Raw genomic sequence first — 19,164 nt, 5'->3', positions numbered from 1 at the left:
TCTAGCTCTTTTTCGTTACAAGGCTAGTATAGAGGTGATACCTAGAGAAAGGCATTCTGAGAAAAGGTAGACTTGGCATCCAGTTGTCTTCCAAGAAATAATCTGCCCTATCTACCCTGTCATGCTTTGGGTAACATCACACCTCCCTTATTCCTCCAACTGGGTCTCTTGTGTCTTGGAGCTCTGGTGAATGGTGAGGGGCAGATGGTGCCACCCGAAGAGTAGCTCGTTTCTGATAAGCCACGGTTCCCAGTGCACCCACCAGGATAAGCAGTGTTAGGCAGAGTCCCATGGACAGTGCAAGATGGGTCACGGAGGGATTATGGTCCAAGGTAGCCAGCAACCTAGGAACATAGAGGTAATATTTGGCTTGGAATAATGCCCAGGCTTGGAAGGTGAAGGGCTTCACCTTTATCATAATACACAGAGCTCATGAAACCTTGCTTCATCCAATTGGTAAGCTACAAAGGAAATCAGGAATATAGAACCTGAATGTAGGAAAAAGACCAAGATCCAAGTCTCCTAGAAAAGAAGAGGAAAAAAAAAAATCCGAGTCTCCTAGCAAACTTAAGTTGTTAGAAGCCAACCTGGCAGTGAGGGAAATGATTTAAGGGAAGAGTTAGACTACGGTGTTTGGGTAGCTAGACATGGTGCCCCATTAGTACTTAAGGAAGGAAGAGGACTAGGATCCCTATGTCCTAGAGATGAGGAACTCCATTACTGTGGTGGGAAGGGTGTCCCATAGTGATAGACCTGAGGTCATCACATTAGTTTTCTGAAATAACCCTGTTTAGGACCTACATAGGAGTGAGTGCTTAGTGCAATTTCAAACATCTGGACTCCTGGATTTGAAAGAAAACTACTTGGAATATTATCTTACTTGATGTGTTCTGTGGTAAAGCTGGCTCCTCCATAGTGTACTTCTAGGGGTTTCTGGAGAGTCAAGGTCAGGGCCCTGTGTAGCATACCAACTGAAGGCCCTCGGCAGCCAGAGGACTTCCACATGTACACGGTGAACATTAGGCTAGCAGTAATGGAGGGGCTGTGGAAATAGCACCTATAGAGACATTTGGATCTCTTAAGGGAGGTAGAGTCCCTGGAAGAGTAACTCCTGAAACAGGTACAGGCTTAGGAGTGGGAGTTGAAGAGTTGTTCAGTAACCCACTTATGCAGTTCCCTTGGCCCACTGTATGAATCCTCAGCCTGTACTATCCCTTTACCTGCTGGCACCGCCTCTGCTCACCAGGGCCTGTAGTACTGCTTCAGTCAGCTCTTCGAGCTCTCCCTTCCCCATGGAGTCGCCAGGGGGCCCAGCTAATTGTAAAGACAGCTGGAATAACCCATCTTGGATCGGAAGACTCACAGGTGGTGAAGTAACAGCGCTGGTACCTACGTTAGTTTGACACAGTCGACCCCGGGGACAGAAGAGAAGACCATAGTACCCAGGTATCTGCAAGGAAATACATAGCAGGGTATAGTTTTGATCATAATTGCTCAAGCCCTCCTTCCCAGGAAAAAGTACAGCCTAGGTCAGGGTCATGGACACAGTGGGTAACTGGTAAAAAACAAACAAACAAAAAAAAAAAAAACATCGAAATAGGTTGGATAGTACCACTGTACAAGCACTTTAAACTTCCTTTTGCCAATGTGCTGCATAGCTTATCACTTACGATGCCCACCTGAATAGCTTTTCCAGGAAGGCATGAGGCCCATGGTGATCCCTCTGCCTGCACCTTGTATGCTCCTCTCTCTGTGCATTGATGTAAGTAGCAGCGGCCAGTGAGCTCTGCTTCCTTCAGGTATGGGATCTGAGAGGGATGCCTGGTCTTGGCCTCATGGAACAGTGGTGAGGTGATGTTGGCAAGGAAGCAACGACTCTGGGAATGGTAGATTTCCCCATGGAGGTTCTCTGCCTCCAGTGAGAATCCGTTTTCCTTCTTCCAGCACTCACTCTGAAGGGCGGGGCAGGAGGCAGAAAAATGTTTGCCTAGATGCCTTGGAAGTTGACTCTGCTCTGGGCCCACTCGGTTTCACTCTATTCTCTAGTCATCTCACCCCATTGGCCAAGGGCTTGTACATGCGGCAGCCTTCCAGCATGGGGTCAGAGGAACAGCTTCCCTTGTCCAGATGCAGGTAATGGCAGCCCACTCCGCTGTGGGGAAGGGATGGCATCTGACACTAGGGTCCCTGACAGCTGTACAGCCCCTCAACCATGCAGCGCTCATACCTGCCAGTACAGAAGAAGTCTGAGGAGCCAGCCCCACACGTAGTCACCAGGCCAAATTCCAGGCCAGCTCCTGCTTGAGAGACAGGAAGAGAGAGAACCCTCAGAACAAAGTCGGGACACCTGGGTGGCTCAGTGGTTGAGTGGCTGCCTTCGGCTCAGGGTGTGATCCCGGAGTTCCAGGATTGAGTCCCACAACAGGCTCCCTGTGAGGAACCTGCTTTTCCCTCTGCCTGTGTCTCTGTCTCTCTTGAATAAATAAAATCTTTAAAAAAAAAAAAAAAAAGGACAAATGAAGCCCCAAGCATCCCTCACACCAGCAGATAATCCCTCCCAACCTCTCTCACTGCCCCCAAACTGACCCAGGTCACAAGGGCCCCTCTGCCATTCTCCTTGTTCTCACCCTGGCCCCACAACAGCTCCTGTGCAGCGCTGTGATTGACTTGGTACCAGCCAGAATCTCTGAAGGCAGCGAGAGTGATTGGATCAAGTCGAGTGCGCCGGGCACCATCGAAGGTAGCGGTCATTATAGAACCCTGGAGCATTCGGGCCTCCCAGTGTGAAGACAAAGGGCCCTAGGGAGGAGGTAGCTGGTTGCCACCTGTCTACTCCCGTTCCTTCCAGCACCCCCAGGTGTTCTCATTCTCACCTCTTCTTCCAAGGGAACCCCCAATGAAGTCCCTGGCACTCCCAAGTGTTTGGCCAGGCTGTGGCTAACAGTTGGGGTGGTTAGAAGCAGCTGTCCCCACTCATCTCGCCGTGTCACTTGTTGCCTTGTGGAACAGTTCTCCCTAACTGAGCACACAAAGCGAAGAAGGCAATATGAGAAGAGGAAGACTTAGGAAGTGTAGAGCAGCACCGGAAGGAAGGAGTTGGTGGGATGGTAGTGATCCCCTCTTGTTGACATGGTAGGAAAGCTTGCCCTCACTCCTCTCATTTACCGCTGGGTCCTGAGGGGCAATCCCGCCACTTCTTGAAGAGCTGTCCGGAGAACCCCAGAGCATGGAGCAATTCGTGTAGTGTGACCTAAGGACAAATGACTGCAGGGTGAGGGGGGTGGGGGATGGAGCAGATTGACTAGCCACTCTCTAGTCCCTCTGCCCAATCAGCTCTTCTTAGAGTTGAGGCAGCTTCTCCTCCAATCCTTAGTAGATTCTTCCACTCCATGGGAAGCTGAGTGACCTGCCCCCTTCCCCCAACCTGTTTGCGCCTTCCTATTCATCATGCGGCAGTCACCATGACGATGTCACTATGGCTGAGGCTGGGGCTGGTGAGATGCTGGGCGCAGTAGACAATGGTGCCAGCAAGGGGTCTGTCTTCTGAGTCCAGCTGGCAGCAGGCAGCATAGGCTATGACAGAGGGCTGTGGATGGGGCCAGGACAAGGTAGATGGGAAGCAGGGAAGTGGGGTACACAGAAGAGATCTTCCTGAAAGTGGACATCCCGGGAACTCAGCAAGGATAGTACCAAGGGATGGCTTGAAGGGGCTTAGCTCCCACCTGAACTTCATCAACATGACCAAGTCACCTCAAATAAGGACAACTTAATAAAAACTGCCTTTGTGCTCCCTTCCCCTCCCCATGATACTTAAGATTAAGAGAGGCAGAACAGGGAAAAGGATTTGATTAGGGTCTTACCTCTCCATGGCACTTGGAAGTGTGGGCCACCAACACATACAGGAGAAAATCAGTGTCTTGGACCCCAGGCCCATCTGGCTGGACCAGTTGTGGGGGACCCTGCTCTGGCCACAATGCATAACCACGGAGATGGGCATCAGGGATCTGGCCCGGAGTGAAATGAAACATCTAGCTTAGCAGGTGAGGACAATAGGAAACGGTACTGGGAGTGAGGAGTGGACAGTCTTTATCTTTAGTAGGCCTTAGGGTCATTTAGGCAGCTGGTCAGAATAGGGACTCCTGCCCACTCCCCCCACCCCCCATTTAATAAATTGCCTAGGGGAGAAGGGGCTCAGGAATTTACATTTGTTAGGAAGTACTTTAAGTGACTTTGGTGCTAATGGTCTTGGAGAAGACTAGGCAGGCTGGAGATCTTCAGATCCCCAAATCTGAGAAATTGCCCTCACCTTTGCCCCCAGGCAAGTCTCTCCCTTGTACTCTGGGTTTAAGAGGCTGCATCTGCCAAGAATGAATATCTGTAGGTGAGCTGGAGACATTTCTGTGCCCCTAAAGAGTCAGTATATACATTTTCAAGGGCATGAACTCACCTGTGATAGTTTGGGGTGTCCGGGTCCCCCCAGACAGCATGGCAGTACTGTGCAGGGTCTCGACTCAGAAGCAGGGGGCCTTGCACTGGAGGAACTTAAAAAGATAAGCGGTTGGGATCCCTGGGTGGCTCAGTGGTTTAGTGCCTGCCTTTGGCCCAGGGCCTGATCCTGGAGACCCAGGATCCAGTCCCACATCGGGCTCCCTGCATGGAGCCTGCTTCTCCCTCTGCCTGTGTCTCTGCCTCTCTCTGTGTGTCTCTCATGAATAAATAAATAAAATGTTTAAAAAAAAAAAAAGGTAAGTGGTCAATTTCACCTCAACATCTTAAGAGTTCCTTTTCTCTGGTTGTCTTCCCCCCTAGCCCTTTGCTTCTCAGCCCTCCCTGCCTCCTTCTAATCTCCAATCACCTGCGAGGACCCCTTGGAGTTGCTGAGTGGCCTGTCTGGCTGCAGCCAGGGCCAGGGCTTGGGGTCCCCCTCTTATTTCGGCTCCCTCAGGATCCCAAGCTCCGGCTGATGCAGGATCTCTGATATAGCAGATTCGGATTCGCAGGGGTTGGGGATCACGGGAACCAGGGAGGGTGAGGGAGGAAGAGTGGAAGTTTGGGGCAAGTTGGGAGAGATGGGGCCTGAGAAGGGTCACAGACTTCTGTGTCTCATCATGTAGGCATCTGCTCACGACAGTTCCCAGGAGCAGCAGCAGCAGCAGCAGCAGCAACATCTTGCTGGTGTTCCTCCGTAACCTGCGCTGGATCCTGTCTTCTTCTTTCTTCCCCGCCTTGCTCACTTCTGGCTTCCCTCTCTTTACTATCTCTCTCCATACCCTCTCCACCACTCTTGCTTATTTTTTCAAGATTTCAAGATGTGGAGTGTTGTTGACAAAATCTACAGTTCCCTCCAGGAGGTCAGCTGTAAACCACAAGGACCAAAGCTGCCTCCTCCTGGGGGTGCCAAAGGTGGGGAAGCTGTGTGTGTGTGTGTGTGTGTGTGTGTGTGTGTGTGTGTGTGCGCGCGCACAGCGTGGTGAGGGCAGAGGGGGCAGTGTTATTCCCAAAGCCTCAACTGATCTTTACCAAGAGGAGCCTGCCTCATCCAGGAATCTCTCCTAACCCTTTTTCTTTTCTTTTAAAAAGGATTTTATTTATTTATTCATGAGAGACATAGAGAGGCAGAGACATAGGCAGAGGGAGAAGCTGGCTCCATGTAGGGAGCCCAATGTGGGACTTGATTCTGGGACTCCCAAGATCATGCCCTGAGCCCAAGGCAGGCGCTCAACCACTGAGCCACCCAGGCGTCCCTCCTAACCCTTTTTCATCTCTCATCCCAATTCCCCTCTTTCTGAGCAGACAACCTTGGAACCTTCCCAGAACTAAAAAGTTGGTATTAACATAATGGTGTGAAGGGGTTGCTCTGTGCTTCATAGATGCCTACTTACCTCATTGGAGATGGGTGAGCATGCTTCTGCATGTTCCTGGCCCCGATATCAGGACTGGGTGGACTCTAACTAACTGAAAGACCTTCAGGCACCTCCCCCATCTGTATGGGGCACCTAGTAGGTTCTCAGCAAATACATGTTGGCTGATTGACCACCTCCTAGGAAAGACTGCTGTGTTAGCTCTGTGAGGCTTCAAAGAACCACATATATAGGCATGCTGGGAGGGAAAGTCACCTCTTAAAATGGACATTAGTAGAATATGTGCAAAGATGTTCTCACCCAGCTCTTGGAACCCCCTGTTTTTTTTGTTCACGCTGTGCTTTCACATCCTGTTTCCCCTGCCTGGACACTCCGCCTTCCCTGACTGCCTGGCTAATTCTACCTTCCCTATAATTACTTTGGGAAGCCTTTCTTACTTAACACCTCCTGCCCAAATTCCACACTTGCCAGATGGGAGGGAGCCCACTTCACAGGAGGGGCTTCTCTCCTCCTCTTCTGCAATAATCACTGGCTTGGCGGCTCTCCCTTCACATCCTGCACTCCCTTCAAGGCAAACCTGCTTCCCGGCTGGCTTTGTAGCCACAGCGCTCGGCACAGTCAAGAGGGCCTAGTTATCAGTTGGTGGATGAAGGAGCAGACCCAAACCCCCAGTCGCTTAACTTTTGAGGAAACAGGTCAGGGGTAAAATGATGGAAAGCAACACAGCTAATTAGTTACAGACAGGCTAAGAGTTTACAGAATGGCTGCTGACTTCCTAGGGAGGCTGGATTTTATATGTTGATATACGAGACCTGTGGCTGGAATGGCCAGTTACAAGGGAGGCAGCCAAACACTGGAACCAGACCAACTCTGCCACTTTCCACCTAGGTGACTATGGTCGAATGCCTTCAGGTGCCCATTTGCAAAAGACAGGTGATTGTACTTACCTGACCAGGTTGCTTTGAGGAGAAAGCAAAGACTTTAAGGGGCATCTGGGTGGCTCAGCTGGTTAAATGTCTGACTTGATCTTGGGGTCATGAGTTCGAGCCCCACATGGGGCTCCACTCTGAGCACGGCGCTCATTTAAAAAAAAAGAAGTTTGTAAAGCCCTGAGAACAGTGTCCGTTGGGTTCATGATAAAATACCAAGTCACATCACTTTCAACATGGACATGTGTATAAATCCTTAGGGGACTCTTGTTCTTTTTCTAAGACAAACCTTCTTCTCCACGTGTCATGTGCCTCTTTTTCCTTTTTTCCTGGCTGGGTGTCCAGATTGGGGGGGACCCCTCCGGGTCAGGATTGGCCCAAAGGAGTCTACATCTGTGGGGCTCGCCTCAGGTTTTCGCCCCGCAGCTGTCACGCCTAATGCTTTGCTGCCCCCTTGTGGCCGCTGCGTGGAGGGTGCGCCGCTTGCAGGGCAGGGGTTTATCCGGTTCTTCACACATGCGTGCAGAACTTCATACCTCCCAACAGAAACAGCACAAGAAACACCTCGTGTTTCTTCTGCTGGAATATCTCTCTCCTGACTTTGCCTGGCAAATTCTTCCTCGTCTTTCCAGAGCCAGCTGCGAGGGTCTCTGCCTGCTGAGATTTCTTCTTTACTCCCCTCTGAGCAGAGGTGGTTTGCATCGCCTCTGTCATCCAATAGCTGTTCTTTCACATCTTTCAAGTGGCGCTTATTATATTCTCCTGACATTTATTTTTATGCTTGTTCCCCTGCTAGACTGTGGGCAGGGGCTGAGTCTGATTCGCCTGTGCCTCTTTGAAGAGGTGTTAAGTAGGCACAGAGGGATAATGGAGGTGGGAAGGTGGCTGGGAGGAAAGAGAGGAGGTAAGGAGAGAGGGTGAGAATAACAGTTATTTGAGCATTCTCTTTGTGCCCAGACATCTTGCAAGCACTTTAAATATTTTATTTATTTATTTATTTGTTTGTTTGTTTGTTTGTTTGTTTATTAATTAATTTATTTATTTGAGACAGAGTGAACGAGAGAGTGAACACAAGAATGGGCAGGGGCAGAGAGAGAAGACTCCCTTGCTGAGCAGGAAGCCCGATGTAGGGCTCTATCCCAGGACTCTGAGATCATGACCTGAGCCAAAGGCAGATGCTTGACCGACTGAGCCCCCCAGGTGGCCCCTAGCAAACACTTTATTTTTTTTTTCCTAGCAAACACTTTAGACGTGTATTCCTTTCGGCAACCTTCCATGGTAGGTATGATTATAATTACCCCAATTTTACAACCAGGGCACAGCAAAATTAGGCAGCATGGGTAGGTGCCCAATGTGGAGTTTAACCCACCGTGCCTCCCATTGTGTTCTCAAGGGCACAGCATGGAGGGTAAAGGTATGATCTCAGAGGAACAGAATGAAAAAGAGGGGAGTGGGGACAACAGGTGGGGCAGGAGGGAAGAAGCGGTAGGAAAGGATGAGGTGGGGCAACCACAGAGCAAAAGTGGAGAGGATGGGATGAGGTGAGATGAGGGTGCAGAGGGAGGAGATTAGGTACCTGGAGTGAGGATGCTAAGGAGGAAGAGGAGGAGGTGGAGGCAAGCTAGGATGAAGACAGGGTGTGGGCGAGGATGGTGGTGAGCAAAGCATGTCTTGGTGGTGTCATTGCTCATGTGGATGCTCCATCCAGCATGCTGACCTCTCAGTTCCTTCACTAGCCTGTGTCGAACATTCTTCATTCCACTTTAGTAAGCCACTCCTAGGAGCCTTATCATCACCAGAGGCTGCAGCACCTATGAAATAACTGAATCGAGCATCATGCTCTCTGATATGATCTCCTTTCCTTACGGTTTGTTTGCTCAAGCCGTTCACTGCAGCTGTTCTAGGGGCTCATGGAAGAACCGCTGGCCCTTCCTGTCTTTTCGTTTTCCACCTTGGGTTTCAGGCTCATCACCAAATCCCTCCTTCAAAAGTGCCCCCCACTCCTCTTCATTGTCTGCCCTCTGCATCCTGCCCCCCCCCACAAGCAGCTAAGGACCACTGAGGGTGGTCCCCAGAGAGGTCAGCCTGTTGTCACTCTGTTGTCATCACTGACTTCAACAGGGTGCTCTCAAGTCAGAAATCTCAGTCCTGGGGCATCTGGATGGCTCAGTGTTTGAGTGTCTGCCTTTGGCTCAGGTCGTCATCCAGCTGTCCTGGGATCGAGTCCTGCATCAGGCTCCCTGCATGGAGCTTGCTTTTTCCTCTGCCTGTGTCTCTGCCTCTGTGTGTGTGTGTGTGTGTGTGTGTGTGTGTGTGTCTCATGAATAAGTAAATAAAATCTTTAAAAAATATTTTAAAAAAGGAACGAAATCTCGGCCCCCGGAGTCTAACACCTTTAAGCCTGCTCCTCAGGCTGCTCAGTGGCTGGCAGTCCCCTCAAGTCCCAGTGAGGTGGAGACAGAGCCATTAGGCAGAAGTGGCAACGCCCGCTGCATCCGGCCTGGGGATGCATCTATGCTTGCTGCAGTCCCTTCTGTCTTCTTCGAGGACAGGAAATGTCCTCTTCTTTTGGGAGATGGTTCCTCCCCCTCATGCTCTGGATTCCACCATCCGGAGACGTGGCCTCAGTCCCCCTCTGACTTGGTCTCCAGCCCCAGCCTCTGTCAGTGACCAGGAAGGGCCTGCCCGGGGACTTCGTATGTATTTCTGTGCTGGGAACCCACAGAAGTCTGTGCCCAGTGTGACTCCTTACCTCTTAGACATCTGTGTGGCACTTCCTCAAAGAAGTCTCATCGGACCTTCACCATTAAGTCAATTGCCCTGATTATAACATCCGTCCCATACACCCCTTTACTTCGGCCACATAGCACAGCCTGTTTGGAATTATCAATTTAGGGATCCCTGGGTGGCGCAGCGGTTTAGCGCCGGCCTTTGGCCCAGGGCGCGATCCTGGAGACCCTGGATCGAATCCCACGTCGGGCTCCCGGTGCATGGAGCCTGCTTCTCCCTCTGCCTGTGTCTCTGCCTCTCTCTCTCTCTCTCTCTATCATAAATAAATAAAAATTTAAAAAAAAAGGAATTATCAATTTATTGTGCATGTCTGTCCCTGTCGTGGCTCTGTAAGCCCCATGAGGGCAGGGACTGCTCTCCTTGTTCACCCTGTAGCTTCTATAACAAGCAAAGTGTCCAGCCTGGAGTAGGTGTTATAAGTAGTTTTTGAGCGAATGAATATGGATTTGGGTGTGGTGTGGAGACAGGAGGGATGAGCAGGGAGGGAGGGTGGGGATGGGAGGTAGAAGGTGAAAAGAGCTGATGGCTAGTGTGGGGAGAGGGCAGTAATGAGGACGAGGTGTGCAGAGGTGAGGTTAGGGGTGGAGAGGAGAAGCAGGGAGGGGAGGACCAGGCAGAGGCATCTCTGTGCTGGGCCTGAGTGAGGCTGCCAGACCCTGAGTGGCTTCCCAGGAGCTCCGTCTCTTAGCCACGCTGCTGCTTGAGAGGTTTGGAGGCCCAGCCCTGGGGCGGGGCTAGACTTTATCTTGGGGCGCAGCCCTAACCTCAGATGGTGACAGAGTGGGAGCGAGCAGGGGTTTTGCAAACCGTCCCGATTGCAGCAGGCCGGCTGCTCACTCTGGACGGCGGGTGGGGCCTGGGCTTATCTCCACAGCGCAGCCCTAACCTCAGATGGTGACAAAGCGGGAGCGAGCAGGCGTTTTGCAAACCGTCCCGATTGCAGCAAGGTGGGATGGCCTGGCCAGGGGCAGCAGTGCTAGGTGTGGGGGGCAACAGAGGTTTGGACAGTTTGGGGCCTTGGAGCAAAGTTTGGCTTGTGGGGTGTCAGAGAGCCATTCTGTGTGCAGCCTGCCTCTACCTACCTCAGATCTCTGTTTCCATAAACCAAAGGGGAAGGCCGGAGCTCTGTAGGTGGGGCTCTCCCTGGTGGAAAGCCTGCTTTTTCCCAAGTCCTAGGACCCTTCTGCTACTCCAAAAGTCAGAACTGACAGCCAGTTGCAGCCATTTTGCTCTAAAAATACCCACCCCATCTCCAGCAGGGTAGCTTCAGGGAACTCCTTCCATGCCACTGAAGTTTTTTCTGGGCCCAGGCCTGCTTATAGTGCCCATTCACTGACAGGCCAGTCGGGAGTCCTGTCCAAGTCAGACCATCCCTACTTGGGAAGAGCGCAGGAAAGGAGAAGTGTGTTTGCTGGGGGCCGGCGAAGGGGAGGTGCACAGGCCCTCAGCCAGCCTTGGTTATGGTTGCTTCAGGATCTCCCATACAGCCCCCTGCATCCCATAGCCCCCTCCCTGGCTGGCGCAGGGTAGGGGTGGAGGTGAAGGGGCCCCTTTCCACCCCCACAACCCCAACCGGGATCTTGCAACACCGGGATGGGGGCCCTGGGGGCCCAGGCGTGTGGCAATCCATGGAGGGTGGGGTGGGGAGGTGTGCACCAGCAGGGGAGCAGCTTTCACAAGCAGCCACTGCAGGACTGACCTTGGCTGGCTCACCTTGGGCAGCTTCCTCTCTCTTCCCGGTATCACCAAATAGCCTTCCTTCTCAGAGAGAGAGGCAGAGACACAGGCAGAGGAAGAAGCAGGCTCCCTGTGGGGAACCTGATATGGGACTTGATCCTGGGACCCCCAGATCTCACTACCTGAGCCGAAGGCCCAATCACTGAGCCACCCAGGTGCTCCCCTGCTTGTTTATTTGATTTCCCCAAATGAAGTAATTAGTGAATTTTCTGAAGGTGCTTTGTAGAGGCATGAAGGAAGGGTTTGGGGGAAAGCTGCAAGGAATGATGAAGAAACTGGCTAGCTCCATTACTGCGCCTGAGGCCAGAGGGCAGGGATCTTGTGAGAGGAGGCAGTGGAGGGTGCCCGTCCCTGACAGGAGAGAGCTGGGGGAGAAGCACTCGAGTTGACCCTCCTGCTGCCCTCCAATGTCCTGTCCCTCCTGGAACACAGCAGGATGACCCGGGGTAGAGGGGACCTAGAAGGGCAAAGGAAGACACTCAGTGCATTTGCTTATTGCCTTTATCTTCCTACCCATTCAGCCAAGAGCTGGGTCTGTCTAGGTCACCACAGGGTTCTCAGCACCTTTCGAGGGCCCAGCACAGGCAAGATGCTCAGCAAATACTTGTTGAACAAATGACTTTGATCCAAACCAACTGAGGTCAGGTTAAAAGCCTTCTGCAGAAACTGTGGCTTCTCGCTACCTGTCATCTCCCTGGGACATGATCTGCCAGAGGATCAGGGCATGCTCACCACTTGTCATCATGCAGGGACCAGGTATGCTCCTTTCTCAGGGTGGGACTGTGATTCTTCACCAACCCTGGTGCCCTAGGCACCTGCCCTGAGGAGCCACAGGGTGGGTGGGGGGCTGGGAGGAGACCTAGTCCAGAGCTGTGGGAAAGCAGCATGGGGTTGATGCTGAAGCCACCCAGGTCCCATCACCCAGAATCTTGAAAATAAGTCAAGGGGCAGTGGTCTCGAGCTGAGAGGAGGAAATCCGGAGGTTGAGTCACTTATCCTGTTCTGTACAAACCCCCCTTATGCAACCCGATCCCCCGGGCTAGGAAAGGGAGGCGCGGGATTCTCCCGGGCATCCACATAGACAGAGACAGGCACCTCCCCTTACGAACTTGGGAGGCCCCAAGGGTAAGGGAATAGAATTAACCATCCAGTGAGGTTCATATCCATCTACCCAGACCAGATCTGGGGCAGTGGATCCAGGGATAGATGAAGGAGAGGGTGCCTGAGGGACACAGAGGCAAAGGCAAGAAAGGAATTGAGTCCTGAGTGAGGCAGCCACAGTGCACATGGATGCCCGAAGTGTATGAGGTCTCTGTTGCTGGGGATGTGGCGATGGGGCAAGGGTGGGAGACAGAGTGGAGACTGGGAGGACTCTGTCTCTCTTCCTGTCTCAGAAAGCTATTCCTTGAGGGGCGCCTGGGTGGCTCAGTGGTTGAGCGTCTGCCTTGGGCCCAGGGTGTGATCCTGAGGTCCCGGGATCAAGTCCCACATCGGGCTCCCTGCATGGAGCCTGCTTCTCCCTCTGCCTGTGTCTCTGCCTCTCTCTGTGTTTCTCATGAATAAGTAAATAAAATATTTTTTTTAAAAAAATATTTTTTTAAAAAAAGACACACACTGCCTGTGTCTCTGCCTCTCTCTGTGTTTCTCATGAATAAGTAAATAAAATATTTTTTTTAAAAAAATTTTTTTAAAAAAGGAAGTTATTCCTTGATATCTAACTCAGGTTTTCTCAGAGGGAGGCCTACAAAATCATCAGTGGTCAAAGAGAGACTAGCGTGTCCTGTGGCTCATGTCTCCGGCTCTGTCCACCGTCCCTGGTTACTTACTGAATGGGACTGTCAGGCCCGCCCGGTGCTGTGTGCCTCTGTGGGAAGGCTGTGAGCATGGAGTAGAGCCAGGTGCCATGTGCTGATGCAGCAAAGGGACTGAGAGAGCTTCAGGAGAATGTCTCTTATCCCCTCTGGCCCTCAGCTGCTTTATCTGTAAGATGCGGCTCACACTATCTTGTTCGTCTGAGGCCAAAGCCCACCAGATGATCCCTTGAGGTCTCTTCCAGCACTTCTTAAGATCTGTGATTTTTTTGGAGCTATTTGGCTCTGCCTCTAAGCAACCATGTGACTCTGGCTAAGTCCCTTTCTCCCCTTGAGATCTCAGTTTCCTCACCTGCAGAACTAGAAGTTTACGTGAGATCCCGAGGTCCTTTCCGTGCCAGCAAAACAGAATAATGACGAATATTCATCTTACCATGTGCCAGGCCACATTTGTGTATGTACATAACCACACTGTGAGGTGGGTACTGATGCTACCCCCATGGTGCGGACAGGGAAACTGAGGCACAGAGAGAGGAAACTGGTTTGGGTCACACAAATAGTAAAACCTGGTGGGAGATGCAGAAGGAGGCTCTTGGGCTGGAGCTCTATGAAAGAGAAAACACTTTGCATGAGGGGTTTCACTGGCAGAGGTGGACTGTTCTCATTATCAACTTTCTCTTATACACAGAGGTCTCAAAGCCTATCCCACTGGAGTCCTCCCCCAAGCAAGTGCTATGGGGGAACCCCAGCCCCAGTGAATGAGGGACAATGAGGAAGCCACTAGAGGATGTCAGCCTGGTGGCCTCAAGTTGTAGAACTGGAAAGAAGGGGTTGAGTCCCGGATTCAGAACTAGGGGACCATAAGTATGGCAGAGCCATCTGGAAGCTGACAGGAGCTTACAAGGTGCTGGGGCTCTCAGGCCTAGGCATAAGGGACTGGGTGGTGCTGGGATCTCCCCACAAGCCACAAAACTCTGTCAGGGAAGGATCCAGAGACTGCTCCAGGTCCTGTGGGGTTGCAGGCATGGGGTATCTTCATTATCCGGAAGGGTGGAGTGGGTTGGGGTAGGGGCAGGGGGAGAGAGGAGCAGAGTGGCTGATGCCCTGCCCGACCATGCGATGTGCTGGGCCAGTGTGTCTGCGTTCTTGGGCATTCATTTAAACGGCCATGGAACCAAGAGGTAGCAGACCCAGCCACGCACATTCTCCACCCTTGAAGCCCCCATGCCACACACGCACCCCCCCTCCCCTGCCACCCCCAGGCCCAGTGTCCAGGCCCATTGCTGAGTCATAGTACAATTTTATTCAGCTACAGAATCATTATGCTGGCATCTGTCCTCCCCCCGGCCACCCGCTGCCAGTTGTCCATGGTCTCTGTGTTAGGCTTGGCCCATGAGGGGCTCTAGGGCCTCAGCAGGGCAGGATCCCAGGGTCAGGCTGGGCCAGGGGGGCGGGGTGGGGTGGGGGGCTGGTGCCACAGTCTGCCAGCCAGGCTCAGTTGCAGGCCCCCACGCCTTTGATGAGGTTGGCAGCCTCGGGGATCTGGCGGAAGAGGTTTCGGAGGGTGTCTAGCTCCTGGGTCAGCTGCTCCACACGACTGCGGAGGCGCTCATTCTCCGCCATGTACTCCAGCACCTTCTGCTGTGTCTCCAGGATGCGCCTCTTGGCCTTGTCCCGGCTCTTGCGCACGGCGATGTTATTTCTCTCCCGCCGCAGCCGGTATTCCAGGCTGTCCTTGTTCACCGCCTTCTTGCCTTTGTGTGAGGGGCCAGCCGGGGATGGTGCCTTGAGGAGGGGGCTGCAGGGGGGTGCGGCGGTGGCCACAGGGGCCTGGAGGGGAAGGCACAAAGGGACCGCAGGTGAGAGCTGGCCAGGCAGCGGAGTGGAGGCCGGGCAGGAATCCCAGCAGCCCGAGCACACTTGGGCATCGAAGAGATATGGGATCCAGAGCCAGCTGTTGGCTCTCAGGGAATGCCCAGCCGTGTGTAGAGGGTCCCCCGCTCTGACCAAAACTCCCCTTCATGTTCCCACATGGTCTGAAAACCACTTTCCTTCAATCTATCTTGAGTCCCTAGTCCTACGATCTGCAGGCATTTCCTCTTCTAGAAGCAGGTGGCAGAGAGACGGGAGGAAGGGGCTTGATGGGCAGCAGAGAAGCTGGTGGGACCTGAGGTCAGGGCAGGTCGGCTGGCCACAGGGCCTGCAGGACACTCCGGGATTCAGCCACGCGCTGGGGTTCAGGAGGAGAGTGCATTCACAGGGAGGCGCAGAGGGTTTGGGGGTGGGTTGGTCTCACAGAGCAACATCACACAGGGACCTGTTAGCATCGGTGGGAGCGCAGGGTCCCCCACCAGCACTGGGCCTCCCTCCAGCCTCCGGGGGGGGCGGGGACGAGATTCGACCTGCTCTTACCTTGAGGACGCGCAGGGGCTGGCTGGGTGCTGCCAGGGCTGGGGGCAGGTGCATGGCCGTCTGCCCACAGTGTGCCACTTGGTACTGCAGAGGATTGTAGCCACCACGGCTGGCCCCTCGGCTGCCCTCTGGCCCCCGGGGCTCCTCCTTCACGGCCACAGCCCTGGGGTCGTAGCTCCCCGGGCTGCTGTAGATGCCAGGCCCCAGCGCCTTCCTGTCAGGGCCGAAGGTATGTGGGGGGTAGGCGAAGGGCCGAGGGTCAGGCGGCAGGTAGTGGGGGAAGGCAGGGGTTCCGGGTCCCTTAAGGCCTCGGGCCTCAGGTGCCGGCTTCACCGCGAAGAGGTCAGAGAGGAGCTGCTCCTCCCCAGACTCAATGTAGGCAGAGAGGTCGATGGAGGCCTCATGCTCACACATGTCCCCCAGCTCCCCAGGCCCCGCTCGGCCCCCTGAGAACTCGAGTGGCTGCTGGCCAGCCCGGGGCTCACACTCATAGTAGGTCCCGTGGGACATGGCCGGCCCGCCCCCTCTGCTCCCCGCCCCTGCCGCCCTGCTCTTGGGGCACCCTCTGGGATGCTCTGTCTGCCCTCTCCCTAACTCCCCCTGCCCTAGATCTGCCCTAGATCTGCCCTAGATCTGCCCTCTCCTCTGTCACCCACTCCTGCGTGGCCTCTCTTCTCCCTCCTCTGCTGTTTGCTTTTCCTTCCTCTGTAGTCAATGTCTCTTTTCTCTTCCCTTTTTTCCCCCTCTCTCTCTCTGGGGTGACTCAGGGAGGGGCAGGGTGCACCCCGGAGGGAGGGATGCGGGGGCTTAGAGAAATGGGGCCCCTGGCCTGTGTAGCCTTTGGGAGAGCTCTTTGGTCGGGGTCCAAGCCAGGGCTCTGAGATGCCTGGGAGCCGATGCTTCTGGGGATGCCTCCCCCCACCCCCTCTTGAGTCCAGGGGATTCCAGAGTCCTCGCTGAGGGCAACACCTCTCTCTGAATGTCCTTCTCCCTCCGACTTCCAAAAAGTTCTGTGCAGAATGAGGTGCCAAGTCAGAATGAACAGAGAAAACCTTCATCCAGTGCCGACCCCCAGCCTGAGTTGAACTCCTCCCTCGGCACGCCTCCCTCTCGGTTCCCCCAAGGCTGAGCCCCACCTACCCCGGGGGGGCAGTCAGTTCCTTCTGTAGCCCCACCCCCAGGGCATTCTTCTGGGTGCAGGCCAGAGGGCGCTTTTGGAGGGGGTTCTAGTGATAGGTTCTGGGACCAAGCCCTACGTGCGGCCCTGTGCTGCAAAGCACGCTTGTTGGCTGCGTTTTTGTGCAGGGTCTGCCACCACCCAAACCCTCTTGTGCTCTAGCCCTGGGTGGCCCTCGAAGCCTGGCGCTGTTGCTGATTGCCAAGGCTTGGCTGAGGCACCTGCTCAGGACTCGGCCCCGCGCCCCAGGCCAGGCAGGCTGCGGCCCTAGGAGCCCACAGCTGCACTCCTCTGGTGGCTCCCGCGCCCTCTCGTCCAACTGCTCTGCGCGGCCAGAGCCTCAGGCTGGCACCTGCCCCTGCGCTGGTCCCGGGGGCTCTGCCTTGTTTCCTGTGCCTCAGGCTGCAGGGCTCCGACGCTCACTGCAGCTCGGTTTGCTGTCTTTCCTTCTGCATGGCCGTTCTCTGACCTCGATGCGTGTCTCTCAGGCCCACTTCCTCTTGTGAGGCTTGAGAAGCCTTCTGTTTTGTCATCGTCTCTTCCTGGGACTGTTTCAGGGTCTCCAGGAGAAGCCTGTGCTCCACGCCTCTGATCTCATGCTCGGCCCCTTCTCAGACCTTCCCTTTTCTTTCTCCTCTGGGAACTCCCCACTGTCTCCTGTTAGAGGCACTGCTCTGGCTCTGTTTTTACTTGTAGACCGTCACCTACAAAGGGGATGATAGGTCCAGAAAAGCAAAGGACACAGAAACGAGTTGCTGGCTCTTTTATCACGAGCAAATGCTGCGAGTAGCCTGTGGAGGCCAGGAGGTTTAATAAGTAGGGTTCACCAAGGCCCAGGCCACAGTGGCGATATGTGTGGCATTGGTCTGCAGATGTAAACCGCCCTCACGTTGGGCCAGTTACCCCCCTAGTTAGCTTCTCCCTCCCTCCTCACCACCCCAGCTACCCCAGGAGCCTTCTGTGCACAACTGGAGATGCTCTCTCCCAAAGCCCTGACCTGACATGGGGAGACCTGTGTGCATCCTGGAGACACATCTCAGGGGCCTGATGAGGAGGTTTCTGTCTCATCTCCGTTTCAAAGGACCTTGCGTCAAACGGGTACCAGAGCTGAACGACTTGGGTTCGGCAGGAGTGCCTCCGTTGACCTCCAGGCGGCAGTATGGGTCCAGAATTCGGGACTTGAGGGGCTGCTGCGGTCTGGCATCAGGTGGGCGGCAGGGGGCAGCCTTCCACAGCCCCGGCGAGGGCAGGCCCCTGCTGGGCCCCCAGGAGGAGGAAGGGGAATCCTGGCGGGGTGGGGGCTTGCAGCGCAGTTACTCGGGGTGTGGGCAAGCTGAGAAGACAGGCCAGGGCCCTGTCTCAACGCAGAGAAATCCTAGCCCTCTCCGATTCTGAAGGAATGATGATGGTTAAGGCCTGGGCTGTGCTTTTTTGGTCATTGAAGCATTCACTTTTCCATGCTGACCGTTTCTCTGTGAGTTATAACAGTAGGAAGACCGAGGGCATTTTATCTTCGCCTTATAAAAGAGGGGAAACAAGGTCGAGAGGCTGAACCCCAGGCCCAAGGTCATACAAGGACGCAGCATTGATCTGGGGTGGGGGGGACGACAGGGCAGTGGGCTAATGGAACCCCCAGGCAAGAAGGGACAGGGAAAGGGGGAGCTGTGTGTGACTCACAGAGCCCTGTTTGCCCTCAGTCAGCTGCCTGGGGTGCGGGTGGTGGGGAGACTGCGTCAGTAGCCCGCAGACTGGGTACTGGGCGCTGGGCACTGGAGGAAGCAGGGAAGTGTGCAAATAGAGCCGCAGGAAATGAGAAAGGCTGGGGAGATAAAGGATCTCGGGGCCCTCACCTCCCAGGCTGGTGGCTGACTGACGTTGCTGGAGTCCTGACATCATGTTTCCCAGTAACCGAGGGGTTTGGAGGGGGCGGGAGGCATTCCGGATGTCTGGGCCGGGGAGGTGGGGGACTGGACAGGAACAGGGTTGGGAGGGCAGTGCCAGACAAGAGCTGGGGGTTGGGGGGGTTCTTGGGTTCTGTGGAGTTGCTCAGGAGTGGAAAGCAGCCCTTCCTGGTCAGCGGGGTCATGTTCTCCTTGCTGCTTTGGTTGCTGTTTTCCTTAATGGAAGCAATGCATGTGTATTACCTAGTGACTCTAACTCAGTTTAAAGGTCACCAGGTCCTTCCAGCAAGGAGGCAGCCAAGCGTGGTGGTGGTGGTGGTGGTGTGTCACAGAGACCTGGGCTTAAATCCTGCTTCTGTCACTTCTCAGTTTGCTGACCTCGGGCAAGTTACTTATCTTACTTGTAAAATGGCAGTAGTAATATCTACTTTGTTGGATTGTTTAATTAACTTTTACGGGGGAATGCCTGGGTGACTCAGTGGTTGAGGGTCTGCCTTCAGCTCAGGTCATGATGGAGGGGTCCTGGGATGGAGTCCCGCATCAAGC

At 54.1% G+C, this 19,164-nt stretch overlaps 2 protein-coding genes across 2 annotated transcripts; both read right to left on the bottom strand.

Moving 5' to 3' along the window:
- Positions 1-136: 136 nt before the first annotated feature.
- Positions 137-5,168, bottom strand: CIROP (ciliated left-right organizer metallopeptidase). Its single transcript, XM_055309037.1, has 14 exons — positions 4,856-5,168; positions 4,448-4,541; positions 4,307-4,358; positions 3,861-4,004; positions 3,461-3,586; positions 3,166-3,250; positions 2,874-3,019; positions 2,628-2,799; positions 2,228-2,297; positions 2,056-2,152; positions 1,680-1,952; positions 1,221-1,450; positions 881-1,057; positions 137-344 (listed from the first exon to the last, which is right to left on the bottom strand). Exons 1-14 carry the CDS (start codon positions 5,166-5,168, stop codon positions 137-139), a joined length of 2,187 nt encoding a protein of 728 aa, XP_055165012.1.
- Positions 5,169-14,622: 9,454 nt separating this feature from the next.
- On the bottom strand, positions 14,623-16,050 carry CEBPE (CCAAT enhancer binding protein epsilon). Its single transcript, XM_055309365.1, has 2 exons — positions 15,541-16,050; positions 14,623-14,958 (listed from the first exon to the last, which is right to left on the bottom strand). Exons 1-2 carry the CDS (start codon positions 16,048-16,050, stop codon positions 14,623-14,625), a joined length of 846 nt encoding a protein of 281 aa, XP_055165340.1.
- Between the last annotated feature and the right edge of the window lie 3,114 nt (positions 16,051-19,164).

The sequence above is a fragment of the Nyctereutes procyonoides genome, unplaced genomic scaffold (genome assembly GCF_905146905.1).
Source record: "Nyctereutes procyonoides isolate TBG_1078 unplaced genomic scaffold, NYPRO_anot_genome, whole genome shotgun sequence".
NCBI lineage: Eukaryota > Metazoa > Chordata > Mammalia > Carnivora > Canidae > Nyctereutes > Nyctereutes procyonoides.
The sequence above is the reverse complement of the archived record's forward strand: the minus strand, read 5'-3'. Positions and strand labels throughout refer to the sequence as shown.